The 22637-nt window shown below is 41.6% G+C and overlaps 2 protein-coding genes across 8 annotated transcripts in view; both read right to left on the bottom strand.

Annotated features, from left to right (window-relative positions):
- The window catches only part of LOC147323462 (adenosine kinase-like), a 132874-nt gene extending 118145 nt beyond the window's left edge, over nucleotides 1–14729 (bottom strand). Inside the window, exons 1-4 of one of the 7 annotated variants that reach the window (XM_086303814.1) lie at nucleotides 14247–14725; nucleotides 10614–11818; nucleotides 9921–9995; nucleotides 9777–9830 (exon numbers count right to left, since the gene is read on the bottom strand). In XM_086303814.1, coding sequence (XP_086159940.1) covers nucleotides 9777–9830; nucleotides 9921–9995; nucleotides 10614–10627 — 143 coding nt within the window. In that variant the 5' untranslated portion in view covers nucleotides 10628–11818; nucleotides 14247–14725. Of the gene's footprint in view, nucleotides 1–9776; nucleotides 9831–9920; nucleotides 9996–10613 lie in introns of all 7 variants that reach the window. The other 6 variants (XM_086303815.1, XM_086303819.1, XM_086303820.1 and 3 more) reach the window with 6 other exon arrangements.
- Nucleotides 14730–16330: 1601 nt separating this feature from the next.
- Nucleotides 16331–22637, bottom strand: part of LOC147323461 (vinculin) — a 28042-nt gene continuing 21735 nt past the window's right edge. The window contains exons 10-21 of the mRNA XM_086303805.1: nucleotides 22445–22620; nucleotides 21765–21955; nucleotides 20719–20918; nucleotides 20261–20389; nucleotides 19972–20121; nucleotides 19714–19822; nucleotides 19319–19621; nucleotides 19110–19234; nucleotides 18809–18994; nucleotides 18281–18484; nucleotides 18068–18172; nucleotides 16331–17966 (exon numbers count right to left, since the gene is read on the bottom strand). Of these exons, the coding sequence (XP_086159931.1) occupies nucleotides 17820–17966; nucleotides 18068–18172; nucleotides 18281–18484; nucleotides 18809–18994; nucleotides 19110–19234; nucleotides 19319–19621; nucleotides 19714–19822; nucleotides 19972–20121; nucleotides 20261–20389; nucleotides 20719–20918; nucleotides 21765–21955; nucleotides 22445–22620 (2025 nt within the window). The 3' untranslated portion in view covers nucleotides 16331–17819. The remainder of the gene's footprint in view (nucleotides 17967–18067; nucleotides 18173–18280; nucleotides 18485–18808; nucleotides 18995–19109; nucleotides 19235–19318; nucleotides 19622–19713; nucleotides 19823–19971; nucleotides 20122–20260; nucleotides 20390–20718; nucleotides 20919–21764; nucleotides 21956–22444; nucleotides 22621–22637) is intronic.

Below are 22637 nucleotides of genomic sequence, written 5' to 3'. Positions count from 1 at the left end.
GCAGTCTAAGCTCACTCAGTGATGGGAGGGAGCAGAGGGAGAAAAAAAAGAAAAAAGAAATTGTTTTGAACAAAATGTCCTCAGCCAGTAACCTCAGCTTTTAAAACCTACTGGTGTCGCTCGGCGTAAGAGCAATCCCAGCTATGCCATGTATTCCACTAATGTATGGTCAGCATGTGTTATATAACATGTTTTACAAGAGGCTGCCGATGGCACTTTGGTTAAACGCCACTCTTAACTAAAAGCCACAGTTTTTCAATTTCATACCTTCCAATTTGAGACTAATAGCAGCATTTATTTATTCAGCTTAAATGAAATCATATTCAAATTAGAAGAATTAAGCCGCTGAATACAATATTTGTATTCAGAGGGTATCGGAGTCCTAGAGTCCCCCCTCGACAACTAATACCTCCAGATCTCTCCGGCTTAACGCGTTCAAACTGTTGAGGCAGATCACACAAGTCGGGAACATTGTGTTGTTTACATTCCTGAGGATGGAGCCCCCACTGTTGTTTCCCATCAAGGGAAATATGAGAGCTTCCAAAGTACTTTGAGAGTTCTCTAACCCGAGTGACTCATGAGCTCCTCTCTCACCTCCCCAAAAAACAAGCCAAGTAGATTATTTACATGAGGCAATAATTCAAGATTTGCTCCTCTAAGTCTCTTACACAGAGGGCAAGGCGAGCCCATTTACCCAATCCCTCTTCATTCGCCTTTGATGTTAGCCTATCTCGATAAGACCGGATGAGTGCCCTAAAATCCCCGTCGAGTGATTTCACAGGAAGAACAAGTCTCTGTTAATCAATGGCTAGATTGGATCTGGATTCTCGGGAGTGGTCCGCCTGAAAGTCCTCCCGAGTGTTTGAGTGCACACCGGGGTAATTCATCGCTAATGATCACCGCGGCACCTTCTCTCCTACACGCCGTTCGTCCTCGTTTAATTGCCTCGTTCACGTTTAAACAGCTTACAAATCACAAGGACAGGCAGGGAAACATGATCAAACGGCCTCTATCGCTAATCAGGGGAGGGCAAAGGAAGAAGTGAGCGGACTGGGGCTTCTTTGCTGGCTCTCCTTGGGGATTAGGCAGGAGGAGGGTTGTACAGGAACAGTAAATTATCTCTGCTTCAAGTATAGCAGGCAGGTATATTTAAACAGGCAGATCCATCTTCTCTCTATCTGACAGAAACAGAGAGGGGCCAATGCAGCTAAAAGGCTTTGGTAATCCCAGTTTCAACACGGGCATCTGGAGTGGAGACAGGTTCCACCATTGATTAGATTCCCCAATCAGTGTGTGTGCATCCCACACCAGCCTTCCTTGGTAGTCTGGAGGCAGTACGAGGCCTGATGCACAGTAATTGTTTCCATAGGTCAGGCGGAGGAAAAACAGCTCGGGGACATGATGAAAGGGAGATGGAAAGGGTGAGGAATATTGTTGTTTTTCCCCCCCAATTAAATTGTTTGTCAAACCCTTCACAAAGGGTTACGCAGTTTATCTGTATAAAATCAATACGCTCGTCTCAGTGTGAAAGCTTGTCCCGACACAAGACAGGCCCATTAATTATTCTGTTCTGTGTGCTATCGCTGGGCTGCTCAAGGTTGAGCCTTATCTTTTCTTATTTCAAATCAATAATTATCTTCTACCATGCTCGCGCTCCCTCTCAGAAATAGATGTGCTTTTCATTCAGTGCCTGTAGAGTCTCTCTCTCTCACTCCCTCTCTGTGTAGCAACCGGTGAGGAACGCAGAATGAATAGGACATTCTTATCAGAGGAACATTAGGGCAGGATGGGAATAGATGGCGAAGAATGAGGCATATAAAAGTACTGAACACAAATGAGTCATGATTCAAACAGCCACAGAGGCCTTGTTCCCGTCCTCTGACATCTTCTAATAGACTACAGTAAGGGATGAATGTTGATTTGTACAAAAGCATTAAAGTATCGGCATCACTCGGGTATCTCAATCCACTGGGGCAAATCCCTTTTTAGCTAAGAAAACCTTCCTCGAGTACCTCGGTGCAAAAGAAAGAAAGAAAAAGTAGTGCCACATCTTCTCTGCAGTGACACTTTTTGCATCACAGACTGGATACACAATTAATGACTGCACAATTACATGGTCATAATGGGTGAGTAATTGCATTAGAATGCAGAAACGACAACTGTGCGTCCCTTTAATAATGGGCCAATCCAGCTTCAGCAGCAGCAGCAGCCCATTTGTTGGCATTAGCTGAGGACTGCTGTTTGTACTTAATTAGGCTGCACTCAAGGATTAGGCGGTGGGGGCAAAATCTGGTCATGGAGTATGAGTTCATATTATTTCCTCTAAAATGTCACAGGTTTTTGGCTTCGCGCTGCAGAGGGTGGCGTTGTTTGTCACACTGTACTGCGTGGATGTGGGAAAGGGAGTGTGAGAGTGTGTGTGAGGAAATGAAAGGGAGAGAGAGAGAGAGGGACACACTGAGGGAGAGAGGAGTGGGAAGAGGGAGTGTGTAAGCAAGGATGGGGCTTCTGGTGCTCTCTTGAGGATTGAGATTTGAAGCCGGAGCACAAAGCCTTTGAGACATTCCCCTTATCTTGGAGGTTGATACCAGGATCTCAGTGATTCAGAGCGCTCCGTGTGAATAATTCCACCAACACCCCCTACTGCGGGGACCATATGGCCCAGTGTGAACTTTAAATACACGGGGAGTGCTGCTGCTGCTCACCAGTCAGGCCTCCCATCTCTACCCCCGCACAGGCTAGGTGTAGAGAAATGATCGGCACAGATAGTGCACTAACTAGCCTTCATGTTAAAAAAAAAAAAAAAAAAAAAAAAAAAGGGCTGCTGCCATCAGTGGCTTTTTCCTGTGTGGCTGCTGGGGGATCAAAGATGACTAAAAATAGCCCTGAGCATGCTTTTCTGAACTGAACATGCTGTATGTACTGGCTGAGACGCCCACATTTTAATTATAAAACGCTCTTTAAAAGCGGGGAGTTGGAGGGAGACGAGGTGAGGAGGGGGTAGCAGCGCCCACATGCACAGAGATGTAGATTGTGTTTGTTACGCCCCCTTTGACTTGCGATGTTTCCTTCTGGCACCACCTGCTGGCAGTGGCCATCAACAAGCGAGAGAGAGAGTGGAAGAGAGGAATTCAAAGCTCCAACGAGGACAAGCCTTAATTGTGATTGCATCAGCCATCTCTCATAATGCAGCATGTATGCTTTTAAATGCAGAGAAATCAAGCGGCTGCACAGCACGCTGACAAATTTCATCACACAGAAAGCACCAACACGGGAACAAGGAGACCCTGCGCTGTTTTTTTCCCCCCTTTCTTTCCAGTATTTGAAAAGTTTTCCTCTTTTATAATTCACAAGGTCTACATTCGCATTTCTTACAGCTGAGTACGGCTCTGGCGAGCACGTCAGATTCACGCAAGCGTCCCAAATTGCCAGATTCACGGTTATCAATAAAACATCAAGAGCAGCGCGCCTGGTCGCTGAACGTGTTTCTGATGTCTCAATTACCGGTTGAGTGCCATTAATCTCTGCTCTCTCGCTTTGGCTCAGAGGTCGGCTGATGGATGCAGGCCCGTGACCTTTGTCCTCGGCAGCGGGGGGGAGCCGGACGTGCTGACCCGGTAGCTGCCAGCAGAGGTGAGTTTAAGTACTGTAGTACAGCACTCAGCGTTACCAGACAAGGGAACTGGGAAATAAAAGGATTGGTGGGTGGGGGGTGTGTAATGTGTCTACACACTCAGTCAAGCATGAGTACATCCAGTGAAGTGGCACCATGGCAAGCACATGCAGCTCCTGCACACATGCATGTGAGCAGACACAAACACACAAACACACAACAAGCAGGAGTGTCTGTCCTTATGACACCACAAGGATAGCTCCACAGGGGAAGGGAGGGGGGGTTGTCTAGCACTCACGATTCACTTCATTATATATTAAAAACATAAAAAATAGAAAGAGAGGAGAAGAGTCAAGTGTGTTTACAGAGCAGAATCTATCACACACACGAACCCGGGAGCCGAAGTGTTTAGCATGTACTCAGCGAGAGAGGCCTTTGTTGTTTTTTCCCCCAGTAAGCAGATTGAGCTGCATGGCAGCAGCAGGGGTGTGTAAGATGTACACAGACAGCAGGGTGTGTTAGTGGAGAGGCACCTCCACTGATCTCCTGTGTCGTGTGATGATGTGTGTGTGATGTGTGTCTCAATCCAGCGCTGATCCCCCTGAGTCAGCCCTGTCAGTGATATGAGCCTCCCACCCTCCTCCTCCCCCCCACCCTCCCCTATCCTTCGCCATCCGGAATGCTAATAACAGCCAGCCACTAACACTGCATCCCTGAATTATTCATGCAGCAGAGGGTCACACGGCATAATGAGGAGTTTACTCTCATTCTGGATGCGATTGTGATGCTGCTAATCTGCATTTAGCACAGAGAAACAGAGAAAAGGAGGGAGACGGGGTAGGTGGTGGTGGGGGGGGGCTGGGGGAGAGGATAGGATGAGCACTGATGAACTTAATTGCTGTGAGCAAACAACTACTGAAAAGAGTCACGCCATCATCCAGAGATGAGAAAGTAAACAATTAATTATCATTGGACAGAGGGAGTCATAAAACAAATGTTTGAACAGCACTAATATTCAGGAGCCAGCTGATTCCCCCCACCGCCGCCGCCACCACCCCTCTGAGGTGACAATACTCTCACAGTAAAAAATGACACGCTCATTTGATACACTAATAATTATTAGCGCTAATATGATTCACTTAACACTCCCAAGAGGGTTTGGGTAGATATTATATTATGAAATGCTGCATGTCCCACATTATAATCTCCTGCAGAAAGAGGAGTGTTTTCATTATGTTGACATGTTGTTTCCTATGGAGACTTCTTTTTTAGGGGGGTAGAAACAGCAGGTTACTGTTGCCCCCTGCTGGTCATATAGGGTGCATGCCCCATATTCTGCAAAGTAATAACATATTAAAAAGAATTTTGCTGCCAAGAAATAAGTGACAAGGTTAAAATATAAATATTCGCCACGTGCTAATGAGACGAATACTGCAAATGATCAGAATCAAATATTTTAAAAAAGCAAACACTACAAAGAAAAATTAGACATGACCTAAGTAAAGAACACAACTTTATTTTGAATTTAGTAATCTTTGGGTTCATCTGGTCACAACACAAAGTCAAACGTACCCCAAATCTTGGCACATGACAAAGAGCCTTTAAAAATCCTGCAGGAATCAAACTCATATTTGAATCCACACGATGGCAGCAACAGCTGCAAAAAGTCAGAGGGAACTACAGTTACGACAGTTACCCACTGAAACTCTGAATTTAACATGTCTAAGCAGGCAGAGAGGAAGTCTCACGCAGCTCTTTGGTTAGTTGGTTTCCTCTCATACCTCGATTTCAAAACAACCAGAGGCTTCGCCTGAAAAACCAGCATCTGCTGAAAGCAGACCCTCTCAACTGCAGCTCACTAACCACAAAAAAATATAAAAATATATATTTTATATTTATAATATATAAGAAAATATAATGTGAACAAACAGTACAGTATTTTGCATTTACTCCAGCCTGACAGACTAACCACCACACTGTGAAACCAGGAATAAAATACAGGTACCGGCAGAACTCGCAGCTGCTTTTTGAGGAGGAGAGACTGATGCTGTCACTCATACAAGATAATAGCACTGCTTAAGATTGCATCATGTAAAAATTAACTACAGGTATATTATAGTTTGAGGGCTTTGATGCATTACAAAGGAGAAAGAAAGGATGCAGCAGTTGGCAAAGGTGAAAAGAAAAGAAGCATTATGAAACAACAGAAAGGTTACGCCCAGCAGTGAACCGGGGCTTGTGGTTAAATGGAATGTAGCAGGAAGTTTGGGTTGTTTTTCAGTATGGCAGATTTCCCCGCCACCCCCCACCCAAATCAGAGCAGCAAATAATGATTGTTTTCATTCAAATTCCTGCATCTCTCGATTATTTTTTCAGTTAAGTTGATCAAAATTTTGTTGCAAAAAACATTAAATATCTTAAAATGTCAGAAGGTTAAGTGCTAGATGGAGTTGAGGTCTTGCAATTTTCAAAATAACAGTCTAAGAACAAAAACGTGTTTAATTTACTGCGACAGAAAACAAAAGAAAACAGCAAAAGTCAGTGAATTTTGGTGCCTAATCCATTACTGAATCACTAAGAATACGCGGCTGAATCTTGTTACACCAAAAATAAGTCCCCAGCCAGTACTAACATGGATGTAGATAGTTTCTACTGTCCAGCAGGCAATTTCTCAGCAACAACAGGATTATATGGGCTCTGCTGTGACTAGATAATTGAATTCAGGCATGGCCACAGCGCACTGCATCCAATGATCTCTCTCCCACCAGGGTGATGGGAGGAAAAAATGAATCGTGTTACACTCTGTAGATTCGGTAGCGCAACAATGGTGTTAGTTGACTGGACTTGTAAGTCCTTTTTAGTAATGAAGTTATTTGTCACAACACTTCAGCGGACTTCTTCTTCTTCTTCCGTAAGCCAATGACTTTGCACGTGACTTCTTAGCAACCAAACCAAACCTCAAGCAAAGCAGCATTAATAGGTACACTGTGGCACATGCTGCAGCGTCGAAAGTTAACGTTCAGAATGATAAAAATACTGCATGCTTACTCAGATATGCATTGACTGACATGATGACAGGCACGCTGGTGTCTATAGCATTGAGGGGACGTGCATTGAAATGCATTGTGCTGGGAATTAACCAGCAAAGCTGCATGTTAATCCTGCCCTGACCTTGTGCAGAATGTGTAGAGAACAGTGTCTGTGGGGCTAAAGATAACACCGCTGCCTTTGTGCTGAAGGAGAACAACACTGCTGATGATGCTGCTTTGTGCCGCTGCTCCTGCCCAAGGTCACATGTGTCCTTTTGTCAAGTAACAAGACCCGACAAGGTAGTCCATTGTAAAGTACAGATGATCAGATGTACTGATCTGTCTTTAAACTCTAACTGCATCGTTATGGTGCTTCATAGTTTTATAATGCCTTCACAGATTTACTACAGCATGTAACAGCTACACAGTAGGTGGTTTGCAGTAGTGTAGTAAAGTTTATGGACTAATGCAGCCTGGTACGGATAGGCTATGTATCCATTTGCATTATTATTCTACAGTACTGTACAAAAAGTCTCGGGCCACCCTACAATTCAAACGTGCTTCAAACTTGATATTTAAGGCTTTACTGTCATTTCTTTAAGTAATCTTCAGGAATATTTCTCCAGACATTTCGTTGGATACTTGCTGTTTTTCTCTGTCAAGATGATCCCACGCTGCTTCATTAATGTTGAGGTCCAGGTCTGGGGAGGCCAATCCACGACTGATAGTGTTCCACTTTATGTTTTTCTATCCACATATGCTTTTACTACACTTGCAGTGTGGTTGGAAAGATTTTCAGTCCAGTTCATCAGTCATTTAACCTTCAAGACCATCGCTGTTCTTCAGCTACCAGTTGATGGATCAACTGAAGAGCCAAATGCAACTCTCAAGTTCTGTGTCAGCTCTTTCCTGGATGTTTCCTATTTTCTAAGGACTTTCAGATACTGATCACCTGTTGTGGAAAGTTTTGTAGGTCTGCAACTTCTTTTGTCCTCCACTTGTCCAGTTTCCTCACCATATGCCAAATTTTCTTTGGGAATCAACTTGCTGTTCCAAAAATAAAATTTTATGCCTGTGAATGTGTGTTATTCAACTAAAAAAAATGGGAACAAATTATGTTTTTTTTTATGACTGGTTGCAGTAACAAAGTGGCTAAAGATACTAAATTTAAAATTGGTTCGTTGCCAAGTTGTCTGTTATGTGCAGACTCTACAGTGGTTCAGCCCTTGAGTTAGATGCCTTTTATATATATACTTGATTGAGTTGTATGTCAGTGTTAAATGGCTGAACAAACAACAAGAAAGGGTACAAAAACTGAACTGAATTGGACTCATTGGAAACAGCAGCTTATAGTCACTTATCCTAGAAACATTACAAGAAAGTCTGGCTCCTTGGAAGCAAAATATAAAGAAATGAGGGCTCAGTAGTTCTGCACAGTCAACGGTAGCAGTCACCAATTTTTGGTTTAAGCTGGTCTTTTGAAAATTTAAACATTATGGTTTTAAACTGGCTAAATGTCTATGGATAGGGTTTGGGAAGCACAATCACAGCATCACAGTATGTTAGCCGATGTAACATCTGCAGTGCAGAAACCCCAAAGCCAGGACCACTGCTCCACTGGAGCTCCCAATACAAATAAATATGGGGGTTATTTTGACATGAGTCAAATTTTCCACTGCTCCGTCACACTGAATCCAAAACAAAGTTTACTCAAGACATTAAAACGTCTTAATGGACAACAAAATCATTTTTCTTTGTCTTTGCAAAAGTGCCAACTGTTCAGAATTTGACATCTTTAAGCCATTTTATTGTCAAATTGTTAAAGTAATGCTAGTAACAATTAACTGTACATGTCCAAGGATTCCCACTGGCCTCTCCTCATTTGTTAGTGCCACTATCTGGCTTATCGTACTTAAAACAGACCGTTTTACACAATGAAAATGCCGATTCTGTTTTCATAAAGACTTTTTTTAAAAACTCAACAGGGCACCTTAAACACTGAAGTGCTCCAGTAGTAATGGCCAGCAGATAACTGTTGACTGAGCAGGTTTAAGGTGTGAACGTTGACCAGTGTGATGTAATAAAATTGTCTAAAGGAGCACTTCAGCTCAGGTGACCTGCTACTGGTTAAACGAAAGGCCTTAAAAAGTCATCTGTTGCACTTTTATTGCTAGAGCGAACTGAAAGGCAGCGGGCATTGGGTTACATTTGGTTGCAGAGACACAAATTGCCAATTTAGGACAAAATGAAATGTTGCCGTCAGAAAATATCCATCATGCTTTAAAAATAAAAGAGAGCTGGATTCACAGAAGAGGTTATTCTGTCCCAGTGAATGGCTTTTTTGATTACATTTCAGACTTGGCAGGCAAAGTAAAGTCATAAAAACTCAGAAAACCTGTGATTTTTTTCTATTGCTGCTTGGGTAATTATTAAACATCTCAGTTCACTCACACACTAATAGGCAAACCCATAACAAATGTTTACATATGCTAAATGTGGAACATGTGATTTACCTCTCAGTGTGAAAACTGTTTAATCCTTCAAACTTCAAAGGGAACCCCAACACCTCCCTCTCTCACACCATGTTCTTATTTACAGATGGTGCACATATTTAACATCTTCAAAAAAAATTTCACACAACAAATTCCCTGCAAAGGAACCATCTGTACCTTATCAAACAGAAGGAAAAGGGTGGTGTAAGGTCAGTCAGTGATTAAAGCCTAGTTCTTTGTTTCTACAGAGTGACGGGCTGCAAGCGGGGGCATGCCACAGTGTCTTTGAGGAAGGATATAGTGTTACTGCTTGCAATGTGACGGAGGCGTGTTTACAAGAAACTCACAACTCAGAAAAACCCTTACTAACTTACATTTGCCACAAGGCAATTGTAAATTTAGAGGTTATTTATAGCCTGGCATGGGTTCAGAGCTGGAAAAATGTGGGCGTGTAAAGTTCTGAGGCTGCCAGCTACCCGGGGCCAATGTATGAGTTAGCTATTTTGAGCACAGCTTACAGTGTCAAGATGGTAGTAGTGTGTATGAATGGCTAGTGTATCCCTTATTTGGTTTCACATGTTTTTAACTGTTTGCATTACACAAGCGACTGTAGCGTGGGTTACGAGCGAAGTTTTAACTCACAAGGCTTTGTGTCTGTCTTCTGCGAGGATCTGGTCATTCGGCTTCAGTCCAAACCTTTCAGGAAAGGGCAAGCAAACAAACATTAAGTGTGTTCTGAGCATGCAGGATGATTTAAGGGGAAACAGATGAAGCATTTAGACTTACTTGTCAAGGAAATCTTTGTCCACAACAGCTGAAATGTCGAGCAAGGGATTTCCCATCCCAAAGAGCATGTTTTCACTGTGGGGGAGACAAAAGCATATTGTGTTATGGAGACTCCCACTAACAGGCTCTGCATGAACAGGGGGAACAAACAGTCTGTTGTGATACAGAAAATCATCTGTTTGTGATTTGGTCAATTACACTGGAAGGACCCATAAAGAGCATCTCTTTATGGGAAAATTCAAGCTACAGAAACATAAGCGACTGAAAACTTTTAAGCTTATAGCAGAGTAATTAATGAATGAACTGTTTATGACTCCTGCAGATGATTATTATGCCTTTGATACCTATGTGTCATGCAAACGCTTTAAAATAAGGTTTTCTTAGACTACAGCTATAGATTACCCATTTACCTAAAAGTATGAGGTAATAAGATATCATAGCGGTCAAAGTATACTCCCGAGGACAGAGTATGCTTTCTGAAAGTTAGGTAACAGCTCAGAGCACAGGGAGAAATACTTGGCCTTTCAAGCTCAACATGCCTTTATCCATCTCAACAATAGGTGAGCTCAATGCTTTCAATCAACCCACTGAAAGTCTGGCAGTGATGTTAGCTCATGCTTTAAACAATAAAGTCATAAGAGCAGAAATGCTTACGGTGTAAACAGAGGAGGATAATAATCATGTGGCTCTCACCTTGGAGTTGGCATGTCAGAAACCCCTGCAGCCTAAACTGATTATTACTGAAAGGTCAACAGCTTCCTTCTTTGGTTCAAAGCAGCGTGTTCTTTGACTACAGGAACTGGAGCTACACTTTGGCCAACCCTGACTGTTGGTGAAAGAAATAGGCGGGCCTTAGTGTCTTTTAGCCATATGATTGGCTGCTGACTCTCCAATGTTGAAAGGCCTTGGATGATGCATTCACAGGCAATGGGAACTCAGCAAAAACGGTGGACCTCTATTACAAACAGAGCACGGCCACATGCATTGTATATAAATATGTATAAATTTCAGTTGTGTTTTAATGATTATAATTTTTTTTTAAAATGGAACACTCGTTTTTCTAAAAATCTGAAATATTAAAGAATAGTTAGCGAAGGAAACTCTTTACTTTTTCACTTGTAACCTGTCCACAAATGGAATAAAATAAGAATAAATTAATTATTTTCCATCACACATATATCACAGGTATATTGATCCTTTAGATTCAACAATGCTTATAATTTTAGTTCCTTTTTTTTTTTTTTTTTTTTTTTTTTAAATGACATCAGAAACAGCAGTATGCGACATTACGTGATGGCAGAGCTTCAGTTCATCCTTTGTCATTTTTTTTTTTTTTTTTTTTTATAAATAGGACAGGGGGAATGAATGAGAGAAAGAGGGGGAGAGAAAGAAAGAAAACCAAAGGGGAGAAGAGACGGTGAGAGGGGGGGGGAAGAGAGAGAAAAAAAAAAAAAGAACTCCTGGGTCACCTGTATGGAGAAAAAACAAACAAACAAACAAAACAAACAGAGGAGACAGCAAACAACAAAGAGCAACATAATAATAGAGAAAACAAAGCACCATCACAATAAACTAGCTAGTCATAGATATCAATATTTACTAAATAATAAACGATATTGTGCAGCACGCAAGATAGACAGCGCACAGTGTGCTTTGAGGCAGCAGCCAAGAAAGCTTTAGTCCGCGTCTGTGAATACCCATGTGTGCATACCTGTGTGGATCAGCATGCTTGCATTCCAAAGGTTTCTCCATGTAATGATCTGCTAGGGAGTGTGGGGGGGCCACAGCCCCGTCCTCCAGGGTGTGAAGCGGGTATGGAGGAGATCAAAACTCCAGACATCCAGAGGCCCCCAGAACACAAGAGACCATGGAAGACCAACAGAGGGGCAGCCGCGCCACTGTTCCAGTATAATTTTAGTTCCAAATAGTCTATCCTTGTGCAGAATTCTACTTAAGCCTTTGTCTCAGGAAGTCGAGTAGGTTGTCTAACTATCAGAAGGTTTGTGGATCAATTCTACAGCTACACCATAAATGTATATATTAAGACCCCGGGTTGCTCCTGATATATCTCTGTAAGTGTGTCCACAACTGTTAGATAAGCTATTAATAGGTATAGAAAAATAAATAAAATAAAATAATTAAAATAATAAAATAGCCTGTGTATGTCTTGCATACTGCCTGTTTTTAAGCACAGGATGAAAATAGGCACCTTACTGAAGATAATTTGTGTAGGAACACACCTCATACACTTCCCTTCTGGTTGTATGACTGTACTTCCTGCACTATAAGCTGTTTGTTCTAATTTTTTCTAATTTGTTCTAATTTTTTCAGTGTTGAATATTTAAAGAAAAAACAAAAAAAATCGAAATGAGGATGTTGTCCCCGATTAATATTACTGTGGTTAGGTCCTAAACCGTTGCACCATTTCATTCACATTCCAGTTTCCTTCCAAAGAGCTGAATGATGACTTTTTTTTCTGTCATTTGCCAAATACCTGCAAACTTTTTGGCATCAACTATGCAACAGTTTGTTTTTTCGGTGAGTGTCTTATAGAGTAGTCAGACAGCGTTAACTGCTAAGATTCAGGGTCTGAGCAGTGTTATCTATGGATTTGCTGAGCGCACGGCCTGAAAGATGAAGTTCTGATGGATGAGTAGTTTGTGGTTTTGTAAACAACTGAATCCTTGTTACCATTTCTATGTTAAAAATATGACTCATGTGTGAGATGTATGTAGAAGCAGTGAAATAACTGTTGAATGAGGAATTCTATAAATGACCCATCCAGTGAGTCTGTGAGGACTTGTGGTTAATGGGCTTCTCTCTTCTTGTTCCAAGTTAATCAAAGTTAAATATGTTTGGGCTTGTGGTTATGGTTGCACTGAGAGGTCAAATGCACTGCAAACTAAGAAAACATCAGCAAATTAAAAAAGGCTCACAAAACACAATGCATGTAATTTAGGGGAGACGATAACTTGAAGGAAACATGCATCTTCAGCACTTTATGAATCGTGTGATTAGAACACACATTATTCTTTTTCCTCTGTGCTGTTTTTCCCAATTTATTGTGCTTTGTGTGCTTTGTTTTGTTTTTTTCTGCACCTATTCTGTTTTATTCTACTTCGGTTGTATTTTATTCTATTTCTGTGGTGTTTTATTTTACGTCCGTGATGGTTTATTCTACTTCCGTTGTGTTTCAATCTACTTCCATTGTGTTTTACCTTACTTTCCTTGTATTTTATTCCTCTTGTATTGTTTTTTTAATTCTACTTTTGCTGTGTTTTTGCTGCATTCTTCTGTTTGCTCGTATTTTCTTTGTTTGCAGTGCTTTTGAGCCCTCGGGTCTACCACATCCGGTAGTCCCGCTTAAAAAAGATGGTGTGAGTTCACAGCACAAACACAACCTCTGACACAACCGCTAGAATGATGTTATTGTTAATATTGATTATTGCTCTGTGCGTGAATGACAGAGATAATATGTGAGAAAATATGGGCCGAGAAAAAGATATTTGCCCCTGGGCCAATCATAGAGATGATGCATCCTTCAGTGTGACCATTTAAAGGCATGTAACAACCTCTGCATGCCTGTGTGTTTAAATGGGTGTAAAAGCACTGGCTCGGCCCACGTGCCTCAGATATTTATGCTGACATTTAAGTTTTCCTAAGTTTCCATGAACGTAGCACGCTTCACTTCACACCGTGTTCTTTTAATGTCAACAAAACAGATCAGCTGTGTGCGCTGCAATATGTTGAGCCTATACTGATATAAAAAATATAAACAAGAAAATGATAAAAAACATACCGTTCCCTTTACATGTTTCATATTACTCAATGAAAGTTGCATTTAAAAAGCTTTTGCATTTGTAGCTCCTGCCATTTTTTTGTGTGAAAATACAGCATTAAATAGCGTCCTCTCAACTTCTTGGCTAACGTTAAAGTTTGTCCCCAGTACCTTTCATTTAAAAACACGATACTCTGCAGATTGCCCACACACGACATTTTTTATGCATGTGTGTGCTTTATTTTTTAAAGGGGCACTTCCAAGCTGGGTAAATGTAGCGGAAATTCTTGTTTTCCAGTCATGTGATGACGAACCCAGCCTTTTCCCGTTAGCTGTGCTCCGTGCTGTTTTAACCGAGCATAAACGCTAACTACAGCGTACACATCCAGCTGATGTAACGTTCAAAGGTTAAGCCGCCCCAGTGCCATCACTGTGCACCTCCCGCTCTCAGTTCACCACGGCAACAGAGACATTAGCATCGATTAACAGCTAGCTGCTAGCTACACCGTACGTCGCATATGTTAACACAAATACTTTCGGGTTGTTACCTTAACGCCGTCTTCCTCCCTGTCAACATGTTCGGTCCTTCCTCGGACATTTTTTAAATCTGCTGCCGGTTGTGCCGTCGCCGTGGAGCCAGGGAAGCTGCTGCTAACTGCTGGAGACGGGATTCAGCTTCCTGCCCCTTCAGATGATGATGATGATGAAGAAATTAGTCGACAGCATGCAACGACAGAGAAAGAAAAGTAGCAAAAATAAACATAAAAATGAGGGGAGCTAGTTACGGCCCGATCGAGCAGCCACTGTGCATTTGGACAGACATGTTCCCCCCTTCCTCTGCTCCAACTACTTAACTTCAGCGTCACCGTCATTTTTGGATAGGAGACATAGCATGGATCAAAGTTAACATGCAGACAGCCACAGTAGTATACTAGCTTTGTATTGGAAATCAAAAGTGTCCAACATGGGGCCCTCGGGCCACAAGCTGGCCACCAGAGGATCCCATCCCACACAGGGTTGCTTTGCAAAATGTGGGGTAGTAGTGAAGTCATAAAATCCTCAGTGGTTTCAAATTAAAACACAATTGACAGTTATGTATGTAAATGTAAAATTTCTTTTTGAGGTAGACAAATCGAGTCACAAGAACAAGAATATTGTTTACTTACTTACAAAGCATACATCTGAATGTGTTTCTCTGTTACAAAGTATGAATGTGATTTTATTTTTATTTTATTTTTTTTAACAAATTGTATGAATCAGTGTAACTTAGTTGAGGTGTATAGAATTCAAAGCTTGCCACTTTACTGGGCAAGCTTTGACCTAAAAGGTCTATCCATAACTTATCTCAGGCTCAGATCTTTTTGCAAATGTCAAAGTGTGAGAACGTTGCTGGTGGGGTTTTTTTTTTTTTAAAGAGGTGGCTGTGGTTAAGGGGGTAGAGCAGGTCATCTTAAACCACAAGGTTCCTGAGTTTGCGCCTAAGTGTGAATGCTATGTTAAAAGTGCTCACACATAGAAAACAAACAGGGTATGTTGGTTTGGTTTCGTTAGCTCGGCTTGGATTTGCAGATAGATTTGTTTATTTGTTGGTGTGGCCTTACATCAAGTTGTTCTTAGGTTTTTGTGTGACTTGGGGAAGATGGATGGCTTTGGTGTTTTGTTTTGTCCCCCTTAGACAGGGCATAACAAATGCCTGTGCTATAAAGGAATTATTGTGGAGTGAAAACACAGCTCAATCACACACCAAAAAGATTCTGGATTGCCACACATGACCTCTATGTTTGTTTAATTCAATAGAGTTCCATTCAGTTCAATAGATAGTAGTTTAGTAGAAAACGGATATAGTTTCCAAAAGAAAATATAAGCCATTTACAGAACAAGCTAGCTGTATATGAAGTTGTGTCATCTGTGTAAAAATGCACATCAAAGATATGGTTGGCAGAAATAGTGTTTTTTGTGTATTTGTTAAATAAAAAAAATTCAATGAAGCCTTTGTAAACTGCTGACAACCGGAAAGATAAGTACTACTAACAACCGGGATAGACTTCAGGCCCTGAAATGGTTAAGTTACACGTAAAATGAAATTATCTGCCAGTCAGTCCTTTGTGGGTTTTGCATGTTGTCCCTGTGCCTGTGTAGGGTCTTTCTGGCTTTAATCGCACAGTCCAAAGACATAGATGTTGGGTTAATTGTGGATTCTAAATTGGTCAAATGCATGAGTGTGAATAATCGTCTGTTTGTATTAGCTCTGCACTGGACTCGCAGCCTGCCTCTCACTCCATCAAAGCTGGGATAGGTTCCAGCCTATGTTATTGTGTTAACTGGGTACATGTTGGCTGTTATGTCACCCTAAAGCACAACACCTCAAAGTATCCAGCATTGTCTGAACGTTGATAAGTTTTTTAGTGTTTAGATTATGGTCATTTTGTGTTGTGGAGATTCAAAAATGCCTTTGTGAGTTAATAAAATACAAAATGATTGATATAAAATACTTTGGTTGGTAACACATTCCTAATAAAGGAAAGATAAATAATTCTAGAAGAATGAATGAAATTCAGAAAATAAATCTAACTATTGTACAGTACTTGTGTGTGTGTGTCAGAACAACAGAAAATACAGATCAAAACACCTCCAAGTGCTATAAAATGCTTTATTACAAAATTGTGAACGATGCCTAAGCAAATCCACATTCAGGCCCATTTAACCCCAGCTACATTGCATAATTTGAAGATCTGCTAAGTTTTGCATAGAGCATAACGTGACTAAAAGTAAGTCATAAACCGGGAACATTTTAAAGAAGAATCATGTACAGCAAGTGTTTCAAGGAAATCAACACAATGACACCTGGTACAAAATGATACAAAACATCTTAAAATGAAAATTGTATCAATTGCAAATAAAGTTTATTTCCCAAGGCACATCAGTTGGCATTAGGTACTTAAAATGAGACATTCACACCAATAGTCTTCAAATATTTTAAAGTTTCAACTACTGTAGCCCCAAGAAGTGGCCATTTAATTTTAGTGTATCAGGACATCTTTAGACAGACGTGAGAATATAAAAAGAAGATTTCACCAGCTGCAGACACTGTGCTTGTATGACTTTCCCTTGGCTACCTAAGAAGTGTGCTATTCATATATTACAAAAATGATTGTGCACAACAAAGATATGAGACGTACAATAATGTTGAGTGAAAAACAACAAAGAAAACAACAGGCTGGATGACTTTCTCTAAAGAAGGCAAAGCTTTGCTGGGAAGATTAGAGTAATAACTTCTTGGCTATTAAGCCGCATAGTGTAGCATAAGCCTGTTTATTGCATGTAATCTCAACGCACCGTGTTAAACAAAAAGAGTTGAATGAGTCAATGCAGGCCTAAAAGCTCTGCCGGCTCTTAAAATTAGTTTTTTTCCTTTCAGTCAGGTACATCTTAAAACTATCCCTTAAAGTCAAATAAGTATTGCTGACCAAAGAAAGACTTGAAATCGTTGCAGGATGTCTTTGGCAAAAGCAAATACAGACTGCTACAACGGCATAAGCAAAACAGTGTTTCTCTTTCAGTTGTCATAATACAGAATAGTGTAAACAGACAAAATACTGCTGAATAGATGCATGCACTCAGCGCAGGTGTATAATGTGTATAATGTACTTGTAACAACTCCCCAGGTTCATGTGCTTATTCTAGAAAGAACGAATGGATGATAACGACAATAAAATTATCAGTACAAAGATAGAAAAATGTCTAGAGATAATGTTAGATTTCAATTTAATTTACTGTGGTTTGCTAGAAGAGGCCAGAAACAATTAACCTCACATTATAGGAAATTAACCTCTGATCAAAATATATATATTCCTGGGATTTCTCAAAATAAAAACACATTTTTACACACTTTAGAAAAAAAAAAAAGCTGTTCCCAGTAAGATTATAAGCCATAACTCACATTGAAAAGTCCCACCGTTTACATTATATCAGAACAGCAACTGTTACAGACAGGACGTGGGACCAAGAGAAACTCTTCCAATATTAGGATGTGGGGCACTGATATCATAACTCTGGTAAAGTATGTATCTGTCCATTCAAAGTCCTCCTGGACCGGCATGAACAATGGCCCTTCTCTTCTCTTACTGGTACCAGGGGGTCTTTCTGACCCAGTGGAGGGTGAAACCTGCATCTGTCCGGATCTTGATGGAAGCTGCCTCAGCCTCTCTGACAGTCTCCTTCACAGACTGCATCAGGTTCTGAGCATTGTGGACCAACATCTCAGTAGCCTGAAAGGAGAAATGAAAATGGACACAAATGGAGATTCGAATGATACTTTTCTCAGAGGTTAATTCAGTGAAATGGCACCCTGATGTCAAACTCTGCTCACCTGCTCTGACTCCTCTTCGCTGATGTTGGTACGACCCAACATGGTGGCCTTGACTGTCGACAGGATTTTGAGCTGAGTGCTGATAGTGGGAATGCGCTCGCACACCTTAAAGGAGATTAGAAACATTACTTATAAAAATACGTCAAACTGTCTGTGCAAACTGGGAAAAAGAGGTAATGGTTGAACCACATGATGAAGACAACTTAAACTGACCTGCAGCAGGTTGGTCCGGATACGTTTGTCAGTGCACTGCTTGGCCACCTCCTTAGCCAGCCGTGTGACCTCATCAGAAGCCTTAGCGATGTCTTTGGCGCACTGGATGAGTGCACGCTTGTTTCCGCTGCCTCCACGCACCAGACGTGACATCTCCGCCATGAGAAGGGCCATTCGTTTGGCAGCGCCAATGATATCATTTCCCTACAAGGCACAGAAAGAACATAATCAAAGTTTAAAAAAAACAAACATCTCTGCAATGCATCTTATCACTTCCTCTTGTGGTAAATTGTTGATAAGCTGGTATGTCGAACTGGCAGGGAAACCTGCTTTTAGTGTTTCAAAGAAAGATCTTTAGAACGCTCATAACAAACGAATGAAATTAGAGTCATTAGAACTCCTTAGAAATTATTTTCACAACACCAGAATGTGCTTGGGCTCAGGTTAGGCTCTTATTGACCTAAATGTAAAAGGAATCAGCAAACCTCTGGTATCGTCACATCTGCTGGGTTTATAGTGTTGACCTACTTTGCTGGACCATTTGCGGGCTTCATCGTGAAGCTGCCTCGCAGCCACCATCATGGGCTCATTAACCATGTCACCAGCCTTCTGCTCAGGGAACTCCTCATCTTTCTCCTCTGGGGGAGGAGGCCTTGGGGGAGGAACCTCACCCTCTGGGAGAGGAGGTTTGGGAGGTGCTGCCTCATCGTTAAGCTAGAAGGAAACAGTAAAACAATCGTGGTTAGGCGGTTATACAAATCATTGTGAACAATCAGAGGAGCTTTAATTTATTTTCCAAATCTAAAGTTGTACTTATATGAAAACTTACATTAAGCTGATCCAGTTCAGGAGGAGGTGGAGGGAAGTCTGGTTCTTGAGGTTGGAAGGCCTCCCTGACTTTTGCCACAGCACCAAGAATCTTATAACCAGAGTCCAAAAAGCCCTTCTGAAGACCTGGCAATTAAAACAAACACATGACCATTAATCAAAATGTGCCATATGAACATAAGACAAAACCTGTGAGAAACATAAACCTACTTGGATCCTGGATATTTCCAGCCACAGCCTTAGCATTCATCACCATAGGAGAGATAGTCTGGCTCAGTTCATCAGATGCAGCCTTCACCACCTCCCTGAATTTAGGATCCTCAGAATTTTCTACCTCTCGTTTAGCTACCAGGAGGATGCGGTTAGCTCTGCGGGCGATACTGGTAGCACCTGCGACCAGCATCTGAGGCTGGTGATTGGTCATCGCCACACGGCACTTATCCAGGTCCTTCTTTATGGCGTCCTCTGAGGCATCGAGCAGAGATTTGGTGTCGATGGCCTCGTCCACCAAACCTAGACATCCACAGGGAACCACAGGGAGTTATACCAGGACCAGGATATGAAATGATGTTCCAGCCGTTTTCAGGGTCTTTACGGCACCTTACCTGTCATTTTTTCTACATTGTCAATCCACTGGTTCTTCATGGTTTCAAAATGTTCATATGCTGCTTGGTTGCCGGGGTTTCTCAGCAAAATGCGAGCAGCAGATACCACCTAATAGGAAGGGGAAAAAAAAAAACATTAATTGGAAGTCTACTTACAACTGCTAAAAACTCATTTCAAGTGGTGAGAAACACTTAAGCTCTGTGGCTCACGGCGGAGTGGAGGGCAGACACAAACACAAACACTCAACCATAACATACTTGTGGTGTTAAGTCTCTTGTCGACTTTACGGCAGCCTGGATTCCCTCCACCGTGCTCTTGTTAGCAGTGCCAACAGCAGCAGCCTTCTCGGCTGTGGTGCCAAGCTTATTGGCGTGATTCTCAAAGTTGGCAGCTCTTTCGTCAAAGACCTACACATGATCAAATAAAAACAATTATCCAAAATGATTTCTGGAAGCAACAGAACACCCTGCCAATAAATATAATACAAATGAAAAAGAATCACTGCAGTGAGATCATAGTTAGTAGTAGAGTGACTGTGCCGCTGACCTCATCTCTGTTGGGGGCGTCGAGCGGGGCGGTAGCGGCCACTGCCAGTAACTTGATGGGGGTAGTTGTGTCACTGAAGATGTCAGACACCTCCTGAGTCATCGCCTCTTGCATCTTTCCTTTCAGATCCTGAGATGAGGTCAGACAAATGTTACAACCAGCCAGCACTCACACAGAGTTTTGCTGAGATTATAGATACACATCTGTTTTTATTTAGCTTCAGCAGCTGCATGAAGTGCATATTACAATATGATCATGGCTACAACACTACGTTACACTGTTTTTTATTCAAGTTTACATTTAAGTAAGCTTTAGGGAAATAAAAAGCTTTTAGGGCATTAGTTTCCTCCACCCCTGGTAACCAGCAGAGGGGGTTGTTTGCCTGCATTCCTGAGTGAATCCTGTCAGAGAAGCTACAGACCTGGGTGGGAATGACTGAAGAATGTGAGCCGTCTTACCTTCAGGGCTGCTTGGAGCTGTTGAGCCACAGCACGTGCTTGAGGGGAGTCCCCTTCACCGCGGGCAGCCAGGTCAGCGAGTTGGGCCATGAGCTGCTCTACCTGCTCACACTTGCCTAGCAGCTCCTGCCTGTATGGGCCCGGCAGGGCATTGGCCAGCCTGTGGCCCTCTGCAACTAGGCCACGTATGGCTGCCTGGCCTAAAAAAAAAAATTAAAAAAAAGTACAAATAACAACATATTTAATTTAGTTTGGCTTAGAAAAGTTATTTCTTTGTAAACCTTTGTTAACAATTCCTTTTTATAAATCCACAAGCTCTATATTTAATTTAATAGTGCATCTACAGATAACAAAATGGCTATATAGATAAAAACATATCCCTGACATAGTTTATTAGATAATAAGATTCATTTTGGGTTAATTTTGGATGTTTTTTCCATTTTTCTTTTTCTAAAAATGCCCTGAAAATGTAAAAAAAAAAAAAAAAGTCCATCCTAATACACAAAGAAATATGCTCCAGTAGATGGTTTGGTTTGGCAAAGAATTGGAAGATTCATTTTACAATGAAAGAAGAAAAGCAAGTCAGCACATCTGAGAAGCTGGAACAAATGTGCTTTTCACATTTTCTTTTGATGAATAACAAAAGTGGTAAACCAAATATTTCACTTCCAGTTTCAGCACTAGGTAAGTGGATGCTGCTCATCGCAGCATTGAACTTTGTCATCTCATGCAACTAGCTGCAAAACAGCCCAGCTGCTAAAAAAATCAGATCAGTGTCTCTTTCTATTTCTCGTTTGCTTTTTCTCGGGAAACTACTGTAGATATTTGTGGAACAGGCACACTCCAACTTTGTTCAAAACCACGTAAGTTGTCCAGGTGTAAGTGGAGATGGGCCAAAACCAAGGAATAAGACAACAATGGAATGTCGAGTATGTGTATAATTTGTATACTCTGTAATTAAGCCATGGGAGCAGTGGAGTGAATATAAAATGTGTGAGAGATAGACAGACATGAGGAAGTCTGGAGAGGATGCAAGCCAGACTCACCCACACCACTGTCATCCACGGTGGGATTGTCAATCCAGCGCTGTGCCTGCTCGATTTTTCCTTCCAAGTGAACAGCTGCCTTTGCAGGCCTGCTGTTGGCCACAGCCTTGTTAGTTTTGGACTGCAGGTTTTGCAGAGCTGTTGCAATTTGTTTAGCCAAAGCTCTGGCTTCAGGCGTGTCACCTTTGCCCCTAGAAGGAATTAAAAACAGCAACCTAATTTATCACAAAGTTATGGCTGGAATGAGGTCTGTATCGCTATTAAATCTGGAGTTCACCTACAAATATGGTCAAATGAGAACTTTTTACTTAAAAAAAATCGCAGGTGCAGCCCATCATCCATATGTACAATGCTGCATATGAACAGCTCCAAACTGTCAAATTATAGTATGAAATTGGTAGCTGACAACCGTGACTGTACACATTTCTCATTTTTTCCTGCATACATAAAAAGAAACACCAATACCGTTTCCTCGCAACGAAAAGTAAACAGCAGGGATTTGATGATGATGACAGTAGCAAATGATTTAAGGGGTGAAAAAAGCATCTGAACAACTGTAGTAAAGTGTGAACGCACACCAGTTGGATTAGGGAGACACAGAGCCATCAATCTCACGCTTCACGTGTGGAAAAACAAACCAGCATAAAGCTGTCCCATTTTTCAGCCGGTCTTTAACTTACTGTCTTCTGAGATCAGACAGCTTGGCAGTCATGGCAGCGATCTCTCCAACAGAGCGCATGATGTCATCTCTTTCTTTGGGGTCTTCGCACATGTCAGCAATCTTTCTGGCCTCCATGAGCACCGCCTTGACATTCTCCTCTCCCTCTGTTCCACTGTTAGGGTCTGCAAGCCAATTCTGCAACAAGACAAAAC

This window comes from Aulonocara sp. 'chitande type north' Nkhata Bay, linkage group LG8 (assembly GCF_057382095.1).
Source record: "Aulonocara sp. 'chitande type north' Nkhata Bay isolate Kocher_YH1m ecotype deep benthic linkage group LG8, A_spYH_male_GT1.1, whole genome shotgun sequence".
NCBI classification, from domain to species: domain Eukaryota; kingdom Metazoa; phylum Chordata; class Actinopteri; order Cichliformes; family Cichlidae; genus Aulonocara; species Aulonocara sp. 'chitande type north' Nkhata Bay.
The sequence above is the reverse complement of the archived record's forward strand: the minus strand, read 5'-3'. Positions and strand labels throughout refer to the sequence as shown.